General features: G+C 53.0%; 1 protein-coding gene across 1 annotated transcript; it reads left to right on the forward strand.

Annotated features, from left to right (window-relative positions):
- The first annotated feature begins 4,519 nt into the window (after positions 1–4,519).
- PLEKHO1 (pleckstrin homology domain containing O1) lies at positions 4,520–14,289 on the forward strand. Its single transcript, XM_004588840.2, has 6 exons — positions 4,520–4,868; positions 5,552–5,698; positions 10,812–10,952; positions 11,939–12,043; positions 12,383–12,484; positions 13,441–14,289. The coding sequence occupies exons 1-6, from the start codon at positions 4,839–4,841 to the stop codon at positions 14,122–14,124; spliced, it is 1,209 nt and encodes a 402-aa protein (XP_004588897.1). The 5' UTR covers positions 4,520–4,838; the 3' UTR covers positions 14,125–14,289.
- The last annotated feature ends 2,487 nt before the right edge of the window (positions 14,290–16,776 follow it).

The raw sequence follows: 16,776 nt of genomic DNA on the forward strand, positions 1-16,776 counted from the left end.
GAATGCCATCTGAATCTCCCACATGAGTGGCAGAAGCCTGAGCACTTGGGCCGTCTTCCACTGCTTTCCCAGCTGCATAAGCAGGGAGCTGGGCTGGAACTGGAACATCTGGGACTCAAACCAATGATTATATGGAATGACAACAGTGTCACAGGTAGCCAGGTTTACCTACTGTACCTCAATGCCAGTTCCCCTGGGTAAGTTTTTTTTCTTTCGTGTGTATGTGTGCGTACGCATGCAAGCCCTTAAAAAAATTTTTATTTGAAAGGCAAGAGTTAGAGAGAGGAAGATCCAGAGAGATAAATGTCTTGAATCTGTTGGTTCACTCCCCAAATGGCCACAATGTCTGTGACTGGGCCAAGCTAAAGACAGGAGCCTGGAACGCTGGGTCTCCTACATGGCTGCATGGTCCAAGTGCTTGAACCATCTTCCATTGCTTCCCCAGGCATCCCAGTAGGGAACGAGATCAGAACTGAAGCAGCCTGTGTTACAGGCAGTAGCTGAAGTGAAAGCGCTGGGACACCAGTCCCCAGGAAGATTTTTTTGATCCTTCAATTAAAAAAAAAATAAAAGATCTACCTTTATTGCAAAGTCAGATCTATAGAGAAGAGAGAAAGATAATTCACATACAGAGAGGAGGAGAGACAAGGAGAAAGATAATTCACTCCCTAAGTGGCCGCAACGGCCAGAGCTGAGCTGATCCGAAGCCAGGAGCCAGGAACTTCTTCCCGGTCTCACATGTGGGTTCAGGGTCAAGGCTTTGCACCATCCTCGACTGCTTTCCCCGGCCACAAGCAGGGAGCTGGATGGGAAGTGGAGCAGCCGGGACATGAATCGGCGCTTATTTGGGATCCCAGTGCATGCAAGGCAAGGACTTTAGCCACTAGGCTACCACACAGGGCCCTGATCATTCTTTTTATAAATCTTTCAAACAGCCTGCACTTACCATAGTAGTCTTTTAAATGCAGCATTTTAGTTTATATGATCTTTTCAAATAACCTCCCTCTTCCAAGCAGGATTACCTGTGTTTCCCTTACTCTTGGGAAAATAGTTCTTTGGGATAAAATGAATAAGAACAGAGATTTTTCTTATATCATTATTACCTGTATTGTATTTCTTAACTATCAATATGGGCTCCTGTTCAAGACCCAGCTGCTCCACTTCGGATCCTGCTGCCTGCTAATGCGCCTGGGAAAGCAGCAGAGGATGGCCCAAGTGCTTGGGCCCTTGCACCCCCATGGAGACCTGGAATGCTCTCCAGGCTCCTGGCTTCATCCTGGCCCAGCCCTGGCCATCTAGGGAATGAAGCAACAGATGGAAGATTTTCTCTAAATCTAGCTTCTTCTCTCTGTAACTCTGCCTTTCAAATAAATAAAAATAGTAAACACCTTTGTCTTTAAAAACATTTTTTTAAAAGAAAAAAACAAGTCTAAGAATGAATCCTACCTTCAGGGTGTGTAATGCCTCAAGTTGGTCTCTCTTTTATTAAGAATCATTTCTATGTAAGATTTACAGAGATGGTTTCATTATTACCATTCCTCTGTTGTCCTTTTTACAGGCAGTACTTTAATTAAGGTTTTACATGCTTGAAAACACTCACTCCCCCACAGGAAGAAATGCCCTAGTCCAAACTGCTGAGTCCCATGGGCTCTACTAAAGCTAAGGCTTTTGCTTTTAAAGGACTGTTCGGTTCTGCCCAGTCAATGTGCAGAAAGTAGTTCACCAATTGTTCTGACAGCTCCCTTCCTTCTCCCTGAAGTGGAGTGACTTATATATTATTCAGTTGGGAGAAGGAAGCTGCTGGCAGTACCCTGTAAGCTAGCTAGGGAGCAGACCCATCATGGGTCCTGCCAGGATCATCTCTCCACCAGAAACTTCCGAGTTCTCTCAATGAGGTGTGTACATGGTGGTGTTGGGCTCACTAAGAAGACAATGCTATTAAAATGTGTACAGGAACCCAGAAGTTCCTACTCAGATTTCTCAGTCCCGCATAGATGCCAGTTCAAGTGAGTGGAGATCCATCTGTTGAGAGTGACCTCAGCTTGGAGAACAGGCCTCAGGGACGAGTGCGGCATATGGCGAGAGGGACGAGTGGCAGGACAAAGTGAGACAAGGTGAGAGGAGGTAGGGATGAGAGACTGCCCGAGGTTTATGTAACATCTTAAGGAGCAGACAGGTGGGAAAGCTGCTGCAGCCCACATGCATCTGCTCCCCAGTCTGAAAATGACTTTGGAGGGTTTGTTTTCTCAGTCCCTCTGCCTTATGTTCCACAAAGCAGTAACACTCCCAGGCAGCCCAGCAGCCCCGGGCCCTGCACTGGGACACATTCATGTCATTGTTGACTGAAAGTTACTGAGCAAGAAGGAGCAAGCCATGAAGTCCTCCCCACTCTCCTCAGGCCAGCACCCACTGAAACCACAACCTATATGTTGCCTCCCAGACAGGATGCAGGCCAGCTTCCACACCAGGGCCCGGGCATGTTTTTTTTCTTCACGAATGAACATATCCTGGGGTAAATTTTTTTTTTGTTATTGATTAAAAGTAATTCAGTTATTTAGAAAGTCAAAGAGTTACAGAGAGGTGGAGATCTCCCATCCATTCATTCCCTGGATGGCCCCAATAAGCCAGGAGCCGGGAGCTCCATTCAGGTCTCCCACATGGGTGCAGGACCATCGACTTGGGCCATTGACTGCTGCTTTGCCAGGCGCTTTAGCAGGGAGCTGCATCAAAAGTGGAGCAGCCGGCACCTATTTGGGATGCAGCGGCATAGGTGGTCACTGTTAAGACACTCTGCACATCACCAGTGCCTTTTACTGCTTTTAATAAACAGAGGGATAAGAAGTGGTGGGGAAGAGGAAGTAATGTTTTGGGGGAATTGAGTATGTGTGTGTGAATGCTAATCCACTGAACTAGAAACTCACATAAAACTTGGGCAAGTTATTGATCTGCCCTGTAGCCTCGCTAGGAAGGAGTAGGAATAATTGCTCTTCATATGCCCTGTGATGCCACTAAAGATTAAAGAAATAATATGTGAGGTTACTTTTTTAAAAGGCTCATGGGAAAAGGGACTTGTTATAGTTTGATGCAAAGTGGTTCTGAAATTCAGGCAGCTTCTTTCATGATTCCTGTTTTCCATGAGTGTTTGAAGACTTTCCTCATTCAAGCTCATTTTTAAAAGCATAAAGCTCTGTGTCCATCAAAAAAAGAAGGAAAAGGGAAAAGAGGTTGAAAGGAATGTTATTGGTCCAGGAGCAAACACTGGGCTAGGAGGAGAGACTGGCCCCGCCCTCACATGCAAAACGCTCCTGTTCCTCAAACCACAAATCAGCCAGCACGTCCTTCTATCTTGAGACAGCTCGTGGAAATAAAGAATTTTTCCCCTTTGGCCTGCTCCTCTATACCAGAAATTTTTATTCATTTTATAGTTATTGTGTGCCTACCATATGCCAGGCAATGTGTTCATCTGCTTATTTCATAATTCGCACTAGAGGACAATAATTTTCTCTTCAGACGACTTTCCACGGGTCACTCACTATTCCCTCCTAAGTTTCCTGGCTGGTGGAAAGGGCAGCTCATCGCTCGCCAGGTAACGTGCAGGAATGGCCACATGGAAACAAACTGTGACTTGACCAAAGGCCACAGAGCAGATGACACCTCCAAACTCCATCCTCCAAAGCCTCAAGCAGCCAGGGTGTCCTGCGGGCATAGCTGGTGCAAGAGCACGCCCCATCAAGGCAGCCGCTGGGCGTGAACTCTTCCTCCTCTGGATCCCAGAGCTGTGGACGCCGCACGCTTCTGACGCGATCCTTGCAGCTGGGAGAGCTCTGCAGGTGGTGGGCCGTTTAACCCTCACCTGGAGCTCACGTGGCAAGCCACTGGGTCTATGTAACGGCTCTCGGCTTCGGCGACAGAGTTCCACTTCAGCCTGCACTTGCCGATCCCTCAGCCTCCCTCGCTCCCTCGTGCCGTGGAAAGCCCAATACCCGGGTTCCTCGGGGGCTCAAAGAAGGCCTCGGAGGCTTTGAAAGCTGCCGCCAACACGTACGCCTGTGAACTCTGCTCCCAACCCACCCACCCCACCCCTGACACGCAGCAGGAAACTTCCTCCCCCAACCCCCGCAACATTTGACCTGCGCAGCCACGGTCCCCACCACCCAGGCTGCGAGTGCGAAATGCCGACGCCAGCCAGGGCTGAGGTGCCCTGTGGGCTCGCGCCCCCGGGCCGCCTTTGGGGAGGGCGTCAGAGGGCTCTGCTTCTGGGTTCTCTCTTGAGTCCGCGTCGAAGCCCGCCGGCCCGCGTCTGCGGATCCCTCTCCTTCTGGTCGCCTCTCTCCGCGCGCTCTGGGAGCAGTGCTCCGGCGAGGCTCGGGTCTTCCTCAGCCTCGCCGAGTCGGAAACAAAGGCGGGGGGCGGGGGAGCGCACTGGCTGCGGCTCCGCGATTCGCCCTTTATTCTGAACTCGCAACGTCAGCGGCCCGCGGATGGAGCTGCGGGGCGCGGGCTGGGCCGCCCACTGCGCGCCGGGCCGGGCGAGCGGGCGGCGGGGGCGCGCTCGGGGGCCCGGGCCGCGTGGGCGCCGGGATGGAGGGCGCCGAGGGGCGGGGAGCGGGCGTGCGTGTGTGTGCGAGTGCGAGGGAGGCCGGCCTCTAGTGTAACCGGAGCTACAAAGAAGGGGAGAGTCCGGGAGCGGGCGGGAGGGAGCCAGGGAGGAGGAGCGGCGGCGGCGGCAGCGACGCCGGGGCATCTCCGACACCCGCCCGTTGGGAAGGAGCCCCTCGAGGCGGCCTGGGCCCCCCAGCGCGGGCCGCTCCTCGGCCCCGCGCCCTCGCCTGCCTGGAATGATGAAGAAGAACAATTCTGCCAAGAGGGTGAGTGCACAGCCGCCGCCGGCCCTCAGACCTCCCGCTCACTTGGTGCGCCTGCGACCCCGGCCCCGCCGTCGGGGTTGTGAGTGGCCGCGGCGGCCTGCGGGACCCCTCGAGCCCCCGGCCGCGCCCCAGTCCCGGCTTTTGCCTCTGGCTGCACCGGGCTTGTCCACCATGCACCGAGGGGAATAGGGGAAAGGAGGAGAGGGAAAGCTTTTGTTTGTTTACTCGCGTTGCGGGAGAGGGGAGGGGGGACGGATTTCAACTTGGCTTAGTTTGCGGCCGACCTGCACCCTCGCCTGCCCCGGGCAGCCGGCCGGGTTCGCCAGTCACTGTGCGCTGGTGAGGAGACAATGAGAAATAACAGCGAAACCGAAGAGATGCCGTTAGTGTCGGCGCGGCGGGGGAGGGGTGCAGGCTGGGGCCCCCCCTTTCCCCGCACCCCCGGCGGCCGCGCAGCCCCTTCCTCGCGCCGTTTCGGGTGTTGCTGGAGGAATGGAGCGCCGGCGAGGTGGGGGAACGCCGGGCACCACCGAGTGGGGAGCCGACCTTGCTCCCCAGCTCCTGCCTGTGGCGGGGGGCACGGAGTGGTGGGTCGTGAGGGACGGGCTGGGCCGGCGCGGGGAGAAGAGGCAACGGCTGGAGTCACCTCAGCCTGTGTTTCTCCTCTTGCCCCCCGGGGCCAGGGGCCACAGGATGGAAACCATCCCTCGGCAGCACCGGAGAAGGTCGGCTGGGTCCGGAAATTCTGCGGGAAAGGGATTTTCAGGGAGATTTGGAAAAACCGCTATGTGGTGTTGAAAGGGGACCAGCTCTACATCTCCGAGAAGGAGGTAGGTGCCCTGGCCGCGCCGACACCCCTACCCGCCCCCCACACACACACTTTCCTGGTCTTTGCCCCTTGGCCTCGCCTCGCCCCCTTCCCCCGCCCCCTGCCTGCAGCGACGTTTGGCCCCACGCCCCCCACCCCAACAAGCAAGTTAAGTGGTCTCCACCCCACGGTGTGTGTAGTGAGTGGAAGTGCGTGCAAATTACAAGTTGCGGTTTGCGTCTTCGTGGCTCTTGTTTACTAAGCCGTTCCTGGTGACAGCGCTGACCCCTGCCACCCTGTCCCAGGAGTTTCTCAGCGGCCCTTGCGGCCTCCCTCCCACCTCCGGGCTTGCATTTTTCTCTGTGCTTCAGCGCTCGGTTCTTCCCGGCCTTGCAAGCCCTGAGCGCCACACTGCACCGCGCCAGTCACCCTGCACCCCAGAAACCGCACCTTTGCGGAAGTTTATGAAAGGTGCAGATTATGGGGGAGGTGCATAGAGTTCGAAGTGTTGTATCTTTGGATTCCATGTTTTCCACAGTTTTTGAAAGTCTTTTGGACAGTCCAGGGTTGGTTTCCTGTGACCTCAGGAGAGTATTTCTGAGTAGCAGATAGTTACTTGTTCTCTGCTGCTTTAAAAGAAACAAAAAAGTAAGGGGCTTCTGTTCTTTCCCCTTTCTGCCTCCCGCAGCCCCAGGCCCCGATGTAACTCTGAATAGACCACAGACCACACCGGGTTGGAACCAGAACCCAGGCTGCTAAATGCAGCGCTCTCCCTATTTTGTCCCTAACTCTTGGGATAGGTAACCTATGGCGGTTCCGAGCCATCGGAGTCTGTCCTGTATGGGATAGAAGTCGTTTCCATCCCTGCCCTTGTGACCACATGGGCAGAGGCTAGGAGTGGGGCCTCTAGTCCTGCTGGCCTGGCCGCGTCTGCCCCCCAGTCTGTGTTCCCTTGACCCAGGGAGCTGGGAAGTCCTCCCTCAGTTCTAACCTCTTCTGCTTTCTGCGGTAGCCATTCTTATTCAGTAGGTTATATTTAGGTAAATAAAGCCTTTTATGGTATCAAACCAGACACACACTCAGTCCAAGAGAAAGTGCTCATCTGAAAACAGCACTGGGCAACCCAGGGGGAACTGCGACCCGCCAGGCCCTCGAGGGGGTCAGACCCTGCTGTTGGCACTAAGCTAGGAACGCTGTGGTGGGTGCAGGAACACTTTGGCAGGCTGATTCATTTTGTTTTCTTGTGTTTTTGTTTTGTTTTGTTTAATTTTGTTTTTATTTGAAAGACAGAGTTACAGAGAGGAACAGAGAGATTTCCATCTGCTGTTTCACTTCCCAAATGGCCATGTCAGCCAGAGCTGAGCTGGTCTGAGGCCAGGAGCCTCTCCTGGCTTTCCCATGTATGTGCAGGAGCTCAAGGACTTGGGTCATCCTCCACTGCTTTCCCAGGGCACAAACAGGGAACTGGATAGAAATGGAGTGGTCGGGACACAAACCAGTGCCTATATGGAATGCTGGTGCCACAAGCAGAAGTTTAGTGCACTACGCCACAGCACTGGCCCCAGGAAGATTGGTTTTTATGTTTTCTTCCCATACAAGGTGCTCCCCACAATTTTCTAGCTTTCCAATTTAAACAGACGCACACACAGAGGTCAGTCTATCTCCTGTCTTCCCCGAACTTCATAATGGCAGGAAACCCTGGTGAGCAATCAGGGAGAACTTCCTACACGTCAAAAGGGAAACATGAGACCAACGAAAGGATAGGAGCACCAAGACCTTTTCTTTCCTGTTTGTATTTCGCAGAGAGCGGAGTTGGAGAGCAGAAAAGCAGAGTTGGCCCTTGTTTGTGGAAAAAGGGGTGCAGAGACAGAGGAGAGGGTGGAGTGAGCTAAGCACTCCGTGGGTGGTGTCCCGTGAGTCAGGAACATCTGACTGCCCCCCGGGACCGGTCACCCTGTGTCGGGAAAAGTCTAGGAGAAGAGGGAACAGGAGTGTTCATGTGAGTCCTCTGGAGCAGTGGTCTGGGCAAAGGGAAAAAATGACCGAGCATTATAGGATTTATTCTGCCTTCTAAAGCTCCCTACCTAGTAGGTTGAAGATTTAAAAAAGAAAAAAACGTAATGTTTAGGGTGAATGTGTTCATGCAAGAACGTCTCTTATCCACCAAGGATCTGACCAGTCCGTTTTGTTACTCCCCCTGGGTAAAGGTGGGCTCTCCCGTAACTGTTTCAACTTTAGAATTCGTTGTCTGTTGGTTATGAATCAGTGTACCCATTCTCAGGGCAAGAGCACCTTAGTGAAAGAGGAGTCAAGGGTGCCTTGGGAACAGGGCTGGGCCGCAGGGAGACCTCACAGCAGAGGAAACAGGATTCAGGGGAACCCTTCTGGCGAGTGAGAAGCATTCCCTTTTGTGGGCTAAGGTCAGAGAATTGCAGGAACAGAAGGGCTAGTGTGGGAGATGGGTAATTGTGAATGAGTCTTGGGGAATTAAATGCGGGATGGGGACGGGACACAGTAGAGAACAGGGCTGCCGAGGTTGTCTTTCTTCCTGGGCTGGGCCCTGGAACATACGTGTTCCACCTCCTGCTTCTGTCTCCTACCACCTCCCCGCCCCCAACACTGATCTGGCTCAGTGTCCAGTGCTCCCCAGAGCTTCTTATCAGCCTGTGTCCAAGCCAGAATACACCCTTTCCCTTCCCTTTCCTTTCCCTATGAAAACAGAATGAGCTACCCTGGCCTACCCGCCCCCAGCACCTTCCTCTCCAACTCTCCAAGCGCTCTGGCCTGTGCTGATAGATTGAGTCCTGTGAAAGCAGGTGGAGAACAAGGCTGAGGCATCACCCTGAGAATTGGGAATTTCTGGGAATTGTTCTTAGGTGCCTCTTGCCAGCACCTTATTCTTCTACCCATAATCCTCCAAGAACCCTAGTCTCCTCTCAGCCTCTGATTAGGGACCACAGGAAAGGGTAGGGCCAACCCTTGCTGAAGCAGAGAGATGTATGGGCACTCATTGACTTGAACAAGATTACATGAGTATTCGTCTTTTTCTGTCAGCAGCGCACAGGCCCAGCAGCAGTTCATTTTTTTAAAGAGATTTATTTGTTTTATTGGAAAGGCAGATATACAGGGAGAAGGAAAGAAAGATCTTCCATCTGCTGGTTCACTCCCCAGATGATTGCAACAGCCAGAGCTGAGCTGATCAGGAGCCAGGAGCCTCTTTCAAGTCTCCCCATGTAGGAGCAGGATCCCAAGGCCTTGGGCCATCCTCGACTGCTTTCCCAGGCCACAAGCAGGGAGCTGAATAGGAAGTGGAGCAGCCAGGACACAAGCCAGCACTTACAGGTGGAAGGTTTGCCAGTTGAGCCATTGCATTAGCCCCAACCACCAACAGTTCAAAACACTGAGGAGATGCCAAGACTGTCGTTGGGTTGTTGGATGAAATAAAGAAATACTTATCTACCTCAAAGAGAGCCAGGAGGATGAGTGAGGTCACCTCCATACACAAGATTCTTAGGTCAAGCTGGAAAGTGGGGGCCATTTTATGAAATGATTCCATTCAGCGAGGGTGGATGTCTTCCCATTTAGGCGTGAGACTACTTTTACCTGTCGACTCCACTTTAACAAGTCCTTGGAGTTCCCCATCTCCTCCCAGGAGAACATGACAAGCTCATGGCTGGGGCGTCTCAGCCCCAGGCTCGATTAGAAGAGAGTGAAGAGGCTGCTCTCCCTGGACTGGTGGCTGAGTCTCCTGTCTGGTACTTCTAGTGATTGCAAGCAGATCAAGCCCACAAGCCTCGGCTTTGGAATACCAGAAGTACAGCGAGCACCCCCTTAGGGGAAAGGAGAAGAAAATTCTGTGAGGCTTAAAATAGACCTTTGAAGAAATGTTAGTGGAATTTGTTCCATGATGCTCAGAACAAACTGATTGGGGTTGGAGGATATAGATAGACGTGTGGTCTCTGATTAGATGGGCCACAGTGTTAACATCCGACTGTTGGCCAGAGCGGCGTGAGTGCAGCAGGAAGGGCCGAGTTAAGATACTTGGAAAGGGTTCCTGGACAATGGGGCTTGGTCACTCAAAGTGGAAAAAGACACCAGCCCGCAATGCAATCTTGGAAGCAGGGCCTGGGTACATCTATGCCCAGAGAGAGGTGGTTGAATCAAATGACATTTTTTGGCTGGGCGGGTTAGGTCTGACAGTCACGATTCCTTGGAATGAATGAGGAGGGATGGGAGGCAGAGTCATATTTTGTAGCCTGTCCCAGTCAGCCCACACAGAAAACAGGGGGCTGCTATCTTTATGGTGATGGCACAGTGGAGCGAGGTAGAGTAAGGAAGCTGTGCTGTGGAGTGGGCATTTGGCTCAGTGGTTGAGAAAGCTGCCTGGGACACCACATCCCATGCTGGAGTGCCCGAGTTCAAGTCCTGGCTCTGCTTCCAAAGTCCAGCTTCTGACTAATTAATGCACATTTCTAGGTGGCAGCAGGTGCTGCTCAAGGGCTGGGTCCCTGCCACCTTCCGTGGGAGACCTGGCTTGAGTTCCAGGAGCTCGTGAGTCCATCTTGACCCAGCACTAACTGTTGTGGCCATTTAGGGAGTGAACCAGAGATGGAAGATCTCTCCTTTTCTCATCCTCTCTTCCTCCCTGAAAAAAAAAATGTAAAAATAAAGATACAGTGTAAACATATGACTGGGGAGGTCTTTCTTTTTCTGCAAATGTTCCTGACACCAGCCCTGCCTTTATCTTCTGGATCATCAAGTGCATTCCGGCCTTGCTTACTTCAGGGGGATCAGGTCAGCCTGTTCTTCCTGTCCCTTTGAGGACATGAGCCTTAAGGACACAGGCACTGTGTTGTTTTGGAGCAGAATAGGGATGCCTCAGTATAAGAGTGGCCAAGGGGTGGCTAGAGCTAAGAAGTTTTAGATGGAAACCTACCTGAGGAATCAGAACATGGGGGCACCCAAGTCCTGTCGCCTGATGGAGGAGGCCAGTCTCCTGGCCTGCATAGGCTGGCCCTTTGCAGTGCCATCATGCCCTTAGGATCCTGTCTTCCCCAAAAGTGGTCTCAACTAGCCCTGGGCTGGACGGGCTGACTAAGTTGGTCCTCTGCCTCTCACCCCCAACCCTCCCCTAGGTAAAAGATGAGAAAAACATTCAAGAGGTGTTTGATCTGAGTGACTATGAGAAGTGTGAAGAGCTTCGGAAATCCAAGAGCAGGAGCAAGAAAAATCATAGCAAGTTTACTCTTGCCCACTCCAAGCAGCCAGGTAACACGGTGAGTCTGTCCTGCCACCTTGGCTGCTGGGCCAGGGCCGGGAGGAGAGAGCTTCCTCCTGCAGCTGCTCTGTGTCGCCGTCTTGCCTCGGAAGCCCTCAGTTGCTCTCCTTACCATTTAACCTGAGAATACTGTGGCCACTTCCTTCCCTCCAGGCAGGCCAGCCTTTGACCTCTTCCATCACAGGAGATGTTTTCTCTCCTCCTTGCTAGCTGTGTCTATCCCTATCTCTGTGTCTACTTCTGTCTCTCTTCTCCAGGGAGAAACTCACTGATGCCTCCATTGAAGTTTCTCAGTGTGATTCTCTCTATGTCAAGGCACCCAGTGAAGCCGTGCCTGCTGTATTTAAAGACTCACCATCCTTCACTGAGCCTCCTGGAATGCTCTCCAGAGCCGTGTTCATGTCCAGTCCCCTTCTTGGCTCTGCCTTGGTCATTTTTGTTTGTTTGTTTGTTTAAAATTTATTTATCTTTATTGGAAAGTCAGATTTACACAGAGGAGAGACAGACAGAAAGATCTTCCAACTGCTGGTTTACTCTCAAAGTGGCCGCAACAGCCGGAGCCTGAGTTGATCTGAAGCCAGAAGCTGCCTCAGGTCTCCCACACGGGTGCAGGGTCCCAAGGCTTTGGGCTGTCCTCTGCTGCTTTGCCAGGCCACAAGCAGAGGGCTAGATGTCCACTGCACAAGACAGACAGCCAGGACGTGAACCAGCAACCATATGGAATCTTGGTGCGTACAAGGCAAGGATTTAGCCACTGAGCCATCACGCCAGGCCCTGACTTTTCCTTGGTCATTTTTAAAGCAGCTGCCAAGCTGCAGCAGTTCACAGGAACAAAAGCTGGCCTTGCTTGAGTATAGATGACCCTGGAAGCAGTCTTCCCAGAGCTGGATTTGAAAGAATGGCACACCATTTCTTACTTCTTCACCGTCAGCCCAAGACACTGCCTCTAAAACCCTGGCTGCAACGCAGATCTTATTCTCACAGGCACCCAACCTGATCTTCCTGGCAGTGAGTCCGGAAGAGAAGGAATCGTGGATCAATGCCCTCAACTCCGCCATCACCCGTGCCAAGAACCGGATCTTGGATGAGGTCAGGGGCTCACTGTGGGGAGCGGGACTGGGGAGCAGGGAGGAGGGTCAGGGTGCGGGCCCCCATGCTGGCTCCTCACCAGCTCCATTTACTGGGCTCCCTCCCGAGCCCCTGTTCCCTTTCAGCCTTCCCTCTCAGTCCTTCAGGTCCTTGCTCCCTGCCTCCTGAGGCATGAGGTCATGGCTCAGCTCAAGGAGCCCCTTTGTGTCCAGTAACATCCCTTTGCCGGTGGATTTGTTAATAGAGTGGGTTTGTTTCTCAGTCCAGGGATGTCCAGGCTTCAGGGCTTGCCTGGTGGGCCTGGGGACAGGCACCAGGCCTCACAGTGCCTCTCTTCAGGTCACCGTTGAAGAGGACAGCTATCTCGCCCACCCGACTCGAGACAGGGCAAAAATCCAACACTCTCGCCGCCCCCCAACTCGGGGGCACCTAATGGCTGTGGTACGTATGATGAAGAAGGTGAACGTTTTCAGAGGGCTGGTTCTGTATCAGTCCATCTCAGACAGAACTGTGAGCACCAGAGGCGCTTGTGAGAGAGATGGCACTGACACCGGTCTCACGGTGTCCTCCCCTCCTGGCCGCTCCTCTAAGGCAGAACTGTGGTCAGCACCTGCTCTCAGTCCTTCTGTCACCTTGGGGGTAGGGAGGGAGATAAACCCCCAGAAAAGCAACAAATGGAAGAGTGCACTTCTGCAAAGACAGTGGCCGCTCCAATCCGGTGGCCAGCTGTCCTGATGGTCAGTTACATGACCACAGGCATTCGCAGGGAGGACCTCAAGGAATCCTGTGACACACAAACCTAATGATGGCGTTCACTCCCCTGAGAGAGAGGCAGTCAGACATACCAGGAAAAAATGAGACAAAACCCAAGTTGGAGCTGTGCTTTGCAGTTCACTGCTTGCCTGAAGCTGCGTGTCTCCTAACAAAATGGGGCAGGGGTCACACCTCCCATGAAGGTTTGCTTCAAGGATGTTAGAGTTGCACGTGTAACTACATTTCAGGAACTAAATACACTCAATACTTTCTTTAATTAGACTGTTCTGATAACAGAGTCCAAGTTTCATGGTAAGACAAGAAGTCCCAAGTTCCAAATAGCAAAGGAGGCTGAGGTCCTGGCCAGGAGAACCGTGATAGAAGGGGACAGTGAGCGTGTAGGCATCCTGCGTGGGAGGTCCCTTAGAAAGGGTGTTGTAGGGTGGAAGACATTAAGAGCAATAGAACTTACTGTTCGGATCACCAGGTAATGAGAATGAACAAAGTAGATGAACTCTGGTAAGGGGCCTGCTTCTCAGGTTGAGGAGGGGAATGACCTTTGAGGCAGTCGGTCCTGAATTCCCAGCTGCTTCCAGTCCAGCCCCTTCACTCCCATTCCCTTCCCTCCACCCCCCACACCCCAGGCTTCAACCTCTACCTCAGATGGCATGCTGACCTTGGACCTGATCCAAGAGGAAGACCCTTCCCCTGAGGACACAACCTCCTGTGCTGAGAACTTTCGGGTGGACCTGGACAAGTCCGTGGCTCAGCTGGCCGGCAGTAGGAGGAGGGCTGACTCGGACCGGGCTGGCAGGCTTCCCCAACCTTGGGAGAAGCCAGACAGAGGGGCCACCTACACCCCACAGGCGCCCAAGAAGTTGACTCCCACCGAGAAAAGCCGCTGTGCCTCCCTAGAGGAGATCCTGTCCCAGCGGGACGCTGCCCCAGCCCGCACCCTGCAGCTGCGAGCAGATCAGCCCTCCGCCTCCGTCCCGCCCCTCCCAGGGCAGCTGTCTCGGATTCAGGACTTGGTAGCAAGGAAACTGGAGAAGACTCAGGAGCTACTGGCAGAGGTCCAGGGACTGGGAGACGGGAAGCGAAAGGCCAAGGACCCCCCTCGGTCTCCACCCGACTCGGAGTCGGAGCAGCTGCTGCTGGAGACAGAACGGCTGCTGGGAGAGGCGTCCTCGAACTGGAGCCAGGCCAAGAGGGTGCTGCAGGAAGTCCGCGAGCTGAGGGACCTGTACAGACAGATGGACCTGCAGCCCTCTGAATCCCAGCCCAGACAGACTGCCCCACACAGCCAGTACCGAAAGAGCCTCATGTGAAGAATCTAGAACTCTGTGGAGATGGACAAACTTCTTTCCAAGTGTTTCAGGACAAAGCCTTTTTTATTTACCTCAATCAAAAAAAAAAAAAAACAAAAACCACACAATCAAATCATTGCTCTCTTGCTGATGCCTGACATAGCACCCTTAGGCCTCTTGCCCCACACTGTTCTCCTTGCTGCCCTCTCAGATGGGAGGAGCACAGCGGCGAGAAGGGGCCATGGAGGTAACGGGCCGCTCCGTTCCACAGCAGGCTTGCACACGCACAGAGGTCTTCTATGTCCCACTGAGGATTTCAATCTGAGGGTGAAATTTGAGCCGCCCAACTCCAGTTCTAGGGGCACAGAGGCTAGTGCCAATTGTTCATGGCACACAAAAGTCATATCCCTGCCCTTAGGAGGGCATGTGAATGAAAAATCCCAGTACCCAAACACGGGCTGCTCATAGCTTCTGATTGCGATTGAGCTTCCTTGCTTGATGATGGTTCTTGTCCCACCCCCTCCCCACCACTGATTGACAGACCAGTGTGGTCATTGTGAGGAGGGAGCCTACTCAGAAGAACTAGGGACAGCTCGCCCCGTGCAAGCTCTGAGCTAAGAACGAAACTGCTGCCATGAGGGTAGGATGGAGGAGAAACCAAACATGTCTGGGTTCCTCTTTTGGCCAAGTGAGGGCTTCCTGTAGCCTCTCCCTCTCCTTCCTCAAACCTCTTCCCACATCAGTCCAGCCCCAGTTTCAGAAAAACATGTGCCTGCACCACCACCCTTCCTGGCTGCCCTGGACGCTGCCAGCCCACCTTGCCCTCTTGGTCCTGGCAGGTCCCTTCCAAGGCGTTGTGTTTACTGCTTCCAAAGTTACTAAGATCGTAAGGTTCAGAAAGGGGGATCAGAGACTGGGGAGTCACACAAATGAGCTTTTAAAGCTCTGAAGTGTACCCTGTCTGGTTTTGTGGATCTCATTTGCCAAAGCCAAAACCCAGAACTTCACCTGGGGCAGCCCAGTTGTAGGTACTGCCCAACAGTGAAGCTGCACTGATGTTGGGAAGCCAGGTATGAGGGAAGGCCCTTGGAGGTTGGAGGACACTAGGCATCACCTCTTTTTCTGCCCTGATAGTACTACTACAACTCATGGAAACAAGATGGGTAAATCCACCCTGAACAGTCTCAAGGGAATGGAGAGTTGCTTCCCATCGGGATTTTTCCCTAGGCTCAGCCTGTAGTTCCTGGCAAGGAGCAAGGATACAGCTTGGATGATGGAAAGTACGGAAGCACCACCTTAGTGTCCTCCTGGGGCGTGGAGGAGGAAATCTGGGCTCACTCAGACAACACAGCATGGCAAACAGAGCCCATTGTGGCAACTGTTGAAAGTCTGAGTTAAAATTATACTTTCCTTTTATAAATTTCCAGCTATGTATTAATTTGGCTTTACCAGCATTTTCCCTTTCTTCTTTCTTCTTTATTGCTCCCACATAATGAGTAAAAAAGACAAAAGCAAGAATAAGATTATTCCAACATGTCAGTCATCTGTGGCTCCCAGAAAAGGAGTACACAGGAGAGGCAGATAGCAGGCCGGGGGAAGCAGACAAGAAAGATGAGGGACCTGGCGAAGGGATGGAGCCCATCCCGGGGGTCTTCAGGCCGTCATACCAGCTTCCAGTGCTGCGGCAACTACTAGAGCCACCAGGCAGGGAAATTAACCTAAATTGAGACCAGACAGATCTGGATTCGGATTCTGACTCTGCCACTTACTAGTTACGAGGCTCTGCATGAGACACAAACTCTCTGAGTGCCCATTTTTCGCCTGTACGAGCTGCAGCATTGAATCGGAAATGCCTGTAGGTCAACAGATGGCACTGGCAGCAGCTGTGTGGGTGGGCAGTGAAGCCCAACTGGGGAGCACACGCTGACGGTGAGGGCCCTGGGCAGATGACCAGCTCTTGTGGTCCAACACCTAATCCAGGCCACAGGCTGCCCCCTGACCTCCCTGTAAAGGAGAAAGTGCCAGGTGCCCCCCTAAAGGCAAGAGATACAACGAGGGCAGCGGCAAAGCATGATCCTTGGTCCTTATTTATGTCAAAACATCATACAAAGATGGGCTCCCTCCCCAGGGGGAAAAAAAACCAACCCTTGTGGTGCATGCTGGCATGGCCTCTCTGAGTGTGTGTGATGAGCCCAGGGCTGTGTCGGGAGGAAGGGGACGCCAGGCTGGTTCCCCTTCCTTCCTCCCAATCGCTGTTTTGTTGGAAATGGGTGGATACAGTAGCAGGAAAAAGAGCTCTATGACTCTGGAACCACTCCACTTTGTCACCATGCAGCTGCTTGGGGTCACCTTTCAGGATGCTTCCTCCCTTCCCCCCAACTTGGCTCAACTGTCTTCTGACACAGTGTGGAGAAGGGACACTTTGGGGGGGCTCAGGATGAGAAGAGGGAATGCAGGATGCAGAGCTAGAAGGGGGTGAGGAACTGCAATCAGGCATGGAATATTGTCCTTCTTTAGGTGGTCGGGTGGGCTTGCAGGAGCTGTGCGAGGTGCAGCCCTCGGCTTCCTGAGTGAGAAATGCTGAGGAATTGGCCTGGAAAGCTGATGAGTTCATTTGCATGCTAGTTCCACAGCATAGCTTTAGGTTGAGATGAAAAGGAACGGGGAGAGGGA

The sequence above is a fragment of the Ochotona princeps genome, chromosome 2, assembly GCF_030435755.1.
Source record: "Ochotona princeps isolate mOchPri1 chromosome 2, mOchPri1.hap1, whole genome shotgun sequence".
NCBI lineage: Eukaryota > Metazoa > Chordata > Mammalia > Lagomorpha > Ochotonidae > Ochotona > Ochotona princeps.

What these genes read in the sequence shown, in the direction of transcription:
- PLEKHO1 (XM_004588840.2), top strand. Translation starts at nt 4,839, where the DNA reads ATGATGAAGAAGAACAATTCTGCCAAGAGG. An exon ending in TCTACATCTCCGAGAAGGAG is followed by an intron (nt 5,699 to 10,811) that starts GTAGGTGCCCTG and finishes ACCCTCCCCTAG; the next exon opens with GTAAAAGATGAGAAAAACAT. An exon ending in CCAAGCAGCCAGGTAACACG is followed by an intron (nt 10,953 to 11,938) that starts GTGAGTCTGTCC and finishes TTATTCTCACAG; the next exon opens with GCACCCAACCTGATCTTCCT.